This window comes from Rattus norvegicus, chromosome 7 (genome assembly GCF_036323735.1).
Source record: "Rattus norvegicus strain BN/NHsdMcwi chromosome 7, GRCr8, whole genome shotgun sequence".
Lineage (NCBI taxonomy): Eukaryota > Metazoa > Chordata > Mammalia > Rodentia > Muridae > Rattus > Rattus norvegicus.
Genome location: NC_086025.1, coordinates 53,358,188 through 53,365,652, shown reverse-complemented (window position 1 = coordinate 53,365,652; position 7,465 = coordinate 53,358,188). Strand labels below are relative to the sequence as shown.

Here is a 7,465-nt window from a genome sequence, read left to right as displayed (position 1 = left end):
ATAGTTTTTGGCTTTTTTTCACTGTGGTGATTTGCACAGCTGGACCATCCTTAAGTAGGGCAACTTTGGACAATCTCATCAACAGCGGTTGATATACCTGATAAAACAGCTGTGTTTTTGAAAAGTATCCCAGATTCACTATCCTAGAGTCTGTGATCTTGTCACTTAGAAATGTGGTTCCTCCCCTGGGAAGCTCCAGTTGAACATCACTAGAAGCACAGAGCTGTTTAGTTAGACACACCAGAAGGCATCAGCACGAACACTTTTTATTGTGAGAAAAAAAAATACACGACCACTTTTATTATGTCCTTCACAGTTAAATGAGCTGAGTACATGTGAAGATACCTGTAGTCTGCCTAAGTGAGAGCTCATCAAGAAGACATCTGCTCCTGGTATGTACAGTACTCGAGTATTTAAAGTTACGAAGCCAAAGCAAAAACTTAAATGGTGTCTATAACGACTGAGGAAGTCCGCAGATTCATTTGCTTCCAATTTGGCAGTAGAGCACCATAGAAAACACCAAACCAAGAATCTAGAAACAAAGCACAGGATTAATGTGGACGCTAAAGAATAACGTGGAAAATGAAAGCTGTCGACTGAATGGGAAATTAATACCAAAGTCTGAGTACAGCTGTCTCTCCCCATTCTCTCTGTCTGTCTGTCCGTCCATCCGTCCGTCCGTCCATCTGTCCGTCCGTCCGTCCATCTGTCCGTCCATCCGTCCATCTGTCCATCCATCCATCCATCCATCTACCTACCTGTCTCTGTCTGTATGTGTCTCTGTCTCTGAATCTGTGTGTATGTTGTGTGTGTGTGTGTAAGTAAGTGCACCAGGTTTTTCCAGCTTGTCAGCCAATCTTCAATGACCGGACTTAATAGTGCAGTATCAGCTACTCCAGGATGGTCTCCTCTTGTGGTATGCACATATCTTTCTGTAAGCACTTCCCTCTAAGCTCTGAGTACCCACAGCCTGCAGGCACTAAATATACTTATTGATTCCGTTGAAAGACCATGGTCATCTGGTTTGGATCATCTGCACAGAAATCAAGGAGTCTAAAATTTCTTTTACTAAAGTTTTAGGCAATGCTTAGAAGTGAGAAAAAAAATGAGTAAATGTTTGAAGAAGGAAAAAAAAACTGTAAACTATGGGTAACAGCTTGAGTCCGGAATTTTCTTCTGAAGAAACAAAACACAGGCGAAAATCTAGAGCGTGAATCCCATCTCATTAGTTCTTCCAAGAGTCAGGACCCTCAAAACCGGCTCTAGTTGGCTCTGTACTTGGTGACTTAAATGCTTCGGTTTTGATGAGGAAATGATAGACATAACCTGTGTGTGGTTAGATGGAAATCATAGCCCTTCCCTGTTTCCTTTGAAAGGAGGCTGGGGGAGAGAAAGGTGACATTTGCTGAGTCACCTTAAACTCTCCCCCTGAGTTTCTCACTAACATCATCCTAGAAGCATAATTCAAATGAGGACTGCAATCAACTTTTTTCTGTCTTAATAGAAAAAAAGAGCAACAGATAGCCGTTCTCTGGAGCCTCCATTCAGGATGATCTGAGAGGCAGGGCTCGAAAGTCATTTAATCATTTTGCCTTTATCCCAAGCCTTTCTGCTGGGAAACAAGAAATAAAGAAAATGCCTAAAAGACGGAGTGCCAGCATCAACAGTGTATTGCCTCGAGATGAATGCCTAACGCCTTGAGTCAGCGAAGGCCTCAGGTTGAAGAACTGAATGAAACACTCTTGCATGGTTCTTTATATCTGTGTCTTATCACTGACAGCACACTTCTTTCCTGTCTATATCAGGTAAGAACATTTATGTTCAGAAAAACAGAAGAGAAATTAACCATTTTATGATGTGTATACTAAAACTTACGACGAACTTGCTGCTAAGTCCTTTTTTATGCTTAGACTATGTTTAGACTCCCACATGCTGAAGCTGTTTTTCCAAAAGTGGTAAAAAGACCGTTTTCTGAATGGCTTTGTTCCTCTGAGGAAGCCCTTCGACCTTTTAAGTGATGTATAGTTCACTTTTTATTTAGTGAATGTAAAACCGAAAAATGCTTACCACTTTTCAATAAGAATAATAATCTGTTTAAGTCTAGTTAAGGATTTCAAAAATCCACAGATGATTTTTTTTTCCAGAACCGAGTAGAAGCATCCTATCTTAGTTCCTAGTATGCACTGTGAGAGGAAGCCCTTAAATACGGTCTTAACAAAGCTTCCTAAGGTCGAAATAGAAGACATGATTTTTCTTTTTCTTAGAAGATATTTGCATATATTTTCTGCATTAGTTCTGTGGGAAATTGATTCTATTTTCTGAAAAATGTTTATGAGAAGATATTTTCTCTCTATGCGTCTTGGCATTTCCTTGACCTTGGAGGCAGAGAACGTAAGTGCTAAGAGGCTCGCCTAATGATTCGAAGACTGAAGTCGAATTGGGGCCAGGTTTCTACTGACTGGATAACAGAGGACCATTTGCAAAGGTCTCTTGATTCGGGCACTAAATAATTTTCTTTTACATCAAACTCTAAAGGGAAGACAGACTTTAGACTGGGAAACCAAACAAGGAAATTACCCAACAATTCTTTCAGTCAGCTGTTCTCCGTATCTACTGATAGTCCAGACATCACAATTTAACCCCCTCACTCACAGCTAAACATTACAACAGCAGCACACACAGCCCCATGTGGTAAATTACTGCGTGTAACATTTTTATTTAGCTGTTTGACTGGAAAGACATAGGAGAATTAAAAACGCCCGTAAGTGTGTAGCAAACACAAAGAGTATATCAAATCCATAGAATATTGATATGTGCTGCTCCCTTTGCAACCGAGTTTCCCACTCGCCCTGTTAAGATCCCTGGCAATGGCTTTGGCTATGATATGCAAGCCACCAATCTTCCCAGCCAATCGTGTCCCTGTTACTTTTGGCTCAGCTTCAACAAACCTCTTAAGCTGTATTCTGTCATCTCATCTCTCTAAGTGTGACGCTAGCATGAAATTTAATACTTAACTTCATTTAAGGCCTGCTCTCCCGATCTTAGTTCTTAGTGATTAAGCCCAGGTCTCTGAGTTTATTAACCTCATGCCCACCAAACTGTATTCTTGGGCAGGATTTAAGTTCAACTCTGTCAAAGCACAAGTGTGTGTGTGTGTGTGTGTGTGTGTGTGTGTGTGTGTGTGTCTGTATGTGTGTATGTATGTATGTGTGTGTGTGTATTTGTGTGTGTCTGTGTGACTGTGTGTGTATCTGTGTGTGTGTCTGTGCCTGTGTGTGTGTCTGTGTGTGTATCTGTGTCTGTGTCTGTGTGACTGTGTGTGTATCTGTGTGTGTGTGTCTGTGTGACTGTGTGTGTGTGTCTGTGCCTGTGTGTGTGTCTGTGTGTGTGTATGTATGTATGTATGTGTGTGTGCCATATGTTTATATGACTATGAGTATATTTCTCACCTTTGTAGCCATTGCATCTTATTTCTAAACTATCATGAGGCCAGGATACAAGGTAAATGAGCAAAGGACATGGAATAAATGTTAGAATCTAGAGAAAGAGACCTAATAATGCAGAATAACTTCTTTGACTTTCTATCAGATTCAAAGAAATTCATGCTGTACCAACACAGGATTTTTAATTTGGACCATGAGAATGTAACCTACCTACTTACCTACCTATCTTTCTTTCTTTCTTTCTCTCTTTCTTTCTCTCTCTCTTTCTTTCTTTCTTTCTTTCTTTCTTTCTTTCTTTCCTTCTTTCTTTCTTTCTTTCTTTCTTTCTTTTTTTTTATGGTAGCAGTATTTTTTTCTGACACTTGGCTGAGTAATGCCACTAAGAACCACTTAGAACATTATCTCAATTTACTCTCAAGAGAAATTCCTACCAAGTGGTGATGAGACGGGAGTTCGCAATCTGCTAAAGCGCCCAAAGCTACCAGTGCGCATTCCACGAGAAGGACATTAGCAGGGAGATTCCACACGGTGTTCGAATTCTCGCTACTGTATTGACAGAAACTCACAGGCAACTTGGATTCATTTGATATCTCCATGCCTCAAGATCTGAGATAATTCCATAAACGCTTCTTTGAAAATGTTTTATTTCATCTTCTTGGCAAATATCTGGAGGCCATATAAAAGCTCTCCTTCGGGTCGTAAAAAGAAATGCCAAGAAGCCCATCAAGGTAAAAATCTGATGGAGAATGTATTTGTCAGCATCAATAATTGAATTGTTGGAGTGATACAGCAGCCTCGCCCAGAGCTTTCCTGGCGATATCTCCAAGTCTACTTATAGTAGCTGAGCTGGGAAAAGGCAAGGCAAAGACTTGCGGTGTTGAGAAATTCTCAGATTTCTCTAGAATGAATTAGAGGAGAAGTATTTCTTCATGCCTTTGAGTTTGGCTTGTTTCCTGTCTCAAGATCGTGGCTGGAAAGGAGCAGTCGCAGGGGCTGCGCCTTTGCTTTGGGTTCCCACTTTCTGCTGAGCTCACTCGAGGAATGTTTAACACTTGTACTAGTTCTTGATGCAAAAGGGACACCTACAACTATGAATTATATAGATTTTTTCTCAAAACAAGACTTTTAGAAATAGCAGCCTCCACCCTCCTCCATGTACAGGAATCTAATCCTACCTATTCCAGACTCAAGAATGAGTCTAAGAGGTACTGTGCCCTGGGCAGTGTATACCTGGTGCTTTTTAAATACCCTCAGTTCGGTTCATCATGAGGATATGCTACTGCCAAGGACAGTCTCGGCTAGGTTCATGTTCTTGGAGAAGGGTCTTTGGGAGCAGCAAAAACAAATGACTTGAACTCAAATCATGGGTTCAAGGTAGTAGCCTAGGTTCCAGACTGTTCTCTCTCTGTGTCTCCTTGTCTCTGTCTCTCTCTCTCTGTGTGTGTGTGTGTGTGTGTGTGTGTGTGTGTGTGTGTGTGTGTGTGTGTTCTGCTCTGTTTTAGACAGCTTTTTCTTGCTATTCTAAAAACTCTGGTTGAGACAGATAGCTTTTTGCTTCAGACAGCTCTCTTTGCTAGTATAACTTCTAAAAGCTCTCTAGATAGCTCATAGGCTTTCTGATCATAGTCAGAAAAGCCGCTATAAAAAAAAGTTCTTGGATCTTTCCACCAAGTCAGAAATCTTGTTAGAAAAATTAAAAAAAAAATTCTTGGTTTTTCTGATTAAAACCAGAAAGCCAGAAACAGTTCTAGAAGAGCCATGTTCACTCTTCAGACAGCTGCTAGGAAACATTTTAAAAGGGCTGTATCAGCTGTCTAAGTAATGCTTGGGATTTCTGACTAAGAAATCCTGTTAGAAAAATTCTAAAGGAGACGTGTTCACTCTCCATGGATTTTTCCAACCAAAATCAGAAATCCTGTTTGAAAGAAATTCTTTAGGTGCTGTTTTCACTCTGGCTAGAGAAAAATTCTAAAACCTGCTGTCACTTTCTGTTAGCTCATCTCATGCACACCAAAACCCCAGTTTTTTAATTTAGATACCAATTCAGTTATTTATTCCAGGTTCCCCTTTGAATCCTATGAATCAGCATCCTGTGGCCCCAGCCCCTTAATTCTTAGGAGACAGCAAACATACATTTTGTTTTAACACTGCAAAGGAATGCAGAGATCTGCCTGTCTCTCTGTTAAGCAGAGACAGTAAACTAGCTGGGTGGGACCCTGACCTGAAATTACCATTTCTACAAGTTGGCTCACAGAGCAGCTGCTTTTGTCTCTTTAGATTCGTGAAGCCCCTCATAAATACATATTACACCCTTATATTTTGCCTAGTTGAGAAATTACATATTTTTGAACGCATGTTTTTTAGAGTTCTTTTCCACAGCCCTAAGGGCTGCCCTGAAGGTCTCAACTTTTACCATACTGCCGAGACATTAGCCACACCTTTGCCTCTCGGACTCATATTACCTCAGATTATCATGGGGTCATTAACACGGAGGACATTCCTCAAAGGAGGAATGTAAAGATATGTGCAGTATTATACAAACAAGCCTTATTGCCCACAGCAGTTATTGACACTCCTGGAGGCCACCTCTGCTGGTCTTGTCCCAGGGGCAGAAACCGTGTCATTCTGTCCCCACCCAGGCCATGCTGGACCCACATGTTACAATGTTACAATTATTACAAATGCATGCTGAGATGATCGCTGCTATACTGTACCTCGATAACTGCCAGTCCAAAGGCAATTCCAATGACAATAATAATGTTTTTTTCAACCAGCTCTTTTATCAGAGAAAGACAGGTCTGTTAAAAAGAAGAAGAAGAAAAGAAAACATTGCTTTTAGTGAAATCTTGATCTCAGATTAAGTTTTTGATTCTTCTGGCTGACGTTTCATATTGTTACCAAGGTCAACAAAGAGGAATTGAACTATTTCTCCTACTCCAGACTTCACTCTTACTCTGTGCGCTAAAGAACATCTGAGCCAACTTTCCTTTTTTTCTTTAGCTACGTAGCTCCTGACTGTGGGGACTGACACAACAAAACGACACTGTGCAAGCGCTCAGTGTCAAGCGCTCCAGCACAGACGACATGCTCAGGAGTAGTTGGCCAACAAATAATGAACCAGACAGGGTTTTTTTTTTGTGTGTGTGTGTGTGTGCTTTTATAGATTACAGTTTGGTAGGCAGAAGGATTGGGGTTAAACTCTTTTCTTGGGGGTTTTGCTGTTGTCCTGTATTTTTGTTTGTTCGTTTGTTTGTTGAAAAATAACTTAAAATTGGGATGGTAGGGTAAAGGAAAGGATCTGGAAGGCTTGCGGGAGGGAAAAATATGATCAAAATATATTTAAATAAAATATGTCTTAAATATTAAAAATATAATGAAAATGATTTTGTGAAATTTTTTTAAAATTAATTAAGTCGATTTGTAACAATCTATCTCCAAGCTGTAATTTTCAGAAACAAAGAAAATCATGGATTATGTGGGTTTGTGATCTGCAGCAGGGAAGGCTACTGTTGAGACCCCAGCTATGCAGAGTGCAGCTACTCCTCTGAAAAACAACAGATGTCAAGTCCTCTAATAGTAAGTATGACTTCTATTTTTAATCTTTGGAGGGTCCACTATGTGTGCTGTTATGATATTACTTTAAGAAAGTGACTTTCTGGGCTGGAGAGATGGCTCAGCCGTTGAAGGCTAGGCTCACAACCAAATATATAAGAAAGTGACTTTTTCCTCTGTGACTTGGTATTTTTCTTTCCATTTGTTAATGACACTGACAGCTGGTAAAGAAAAACGCCAGATGGGGAAATAACCTTCGGGTCTCATAGAAGCTAAGGTACTGTGAGTTGGAGTAACTTTCGGGAATCTCTCATGACTAGATTATACTCATTTGCTGAAGCTGTTCTGATGCTACAAAGGTATAACTGATACAGAGTTGTCTCTGAAGAAGAAGCCATTAGTGCCAACCTAACATTAGTGCCAACCTAACATTAGTGCCAACTGTGTTTCTGCTAAGCGTCTCTCGGCAG

At 40.4% G+C, this 7,465-nt stretch overlaps 1 protein-coding gene, 1 long non-coding RNA gene and 1 pseudogene across 3 annotated transcripts in view; 1 reads left to right on the top strand and 2 right to left on the bottom strand.

Moving 5' to 3' along the window:
• Window positions 1-250: 250 nt before the first annotated feature.
• The window catches only part of Tspan8 (tetraspanin 8), a 34,384-nt gene continuing 27,169 nt past the window's right edge, over window positions 251-7,465 (bottom strand). For both annotated transcript variants that reach the window (XM_039078341.2, NM_133526.2), the window contains 2 exons: window positions 6,158-6,241; window positions 251-532 (listed from right to left, as the gene is read on the bottom strand). In XM_039078341.2, coding sequence (XP_038934269.1) covers window positions 479-532; window positions 6,158-6,241 — 138 coding nt within the window. In that variant the 3' untranslated portion in view covers window positions 251-478. The remainder of the gene's footprint in view (window positions 533-6,157; window positions 6,242-7,465) is intronic.
• LOC134479873 (uncharacterized) overlaps window positions 532-7,465 on the top strand; it is a 10,968-nt gene continuing 4,034 nt past the window's right edge. The window contains exon 1 of the long non-coding RNA XR_010053703.1: window positions 532-7,019. This is a non-coding gene — a long non-coding RNA (uncharacterized LOC134479873). The remainder of the gene's footprint in view (window positions 7,020-7,465) is intronic.
• LOC120093938 (U7 small nuclear RNA) lies at window positions 5,269-5,326 on the bottom strand (annotated as a pseudogene).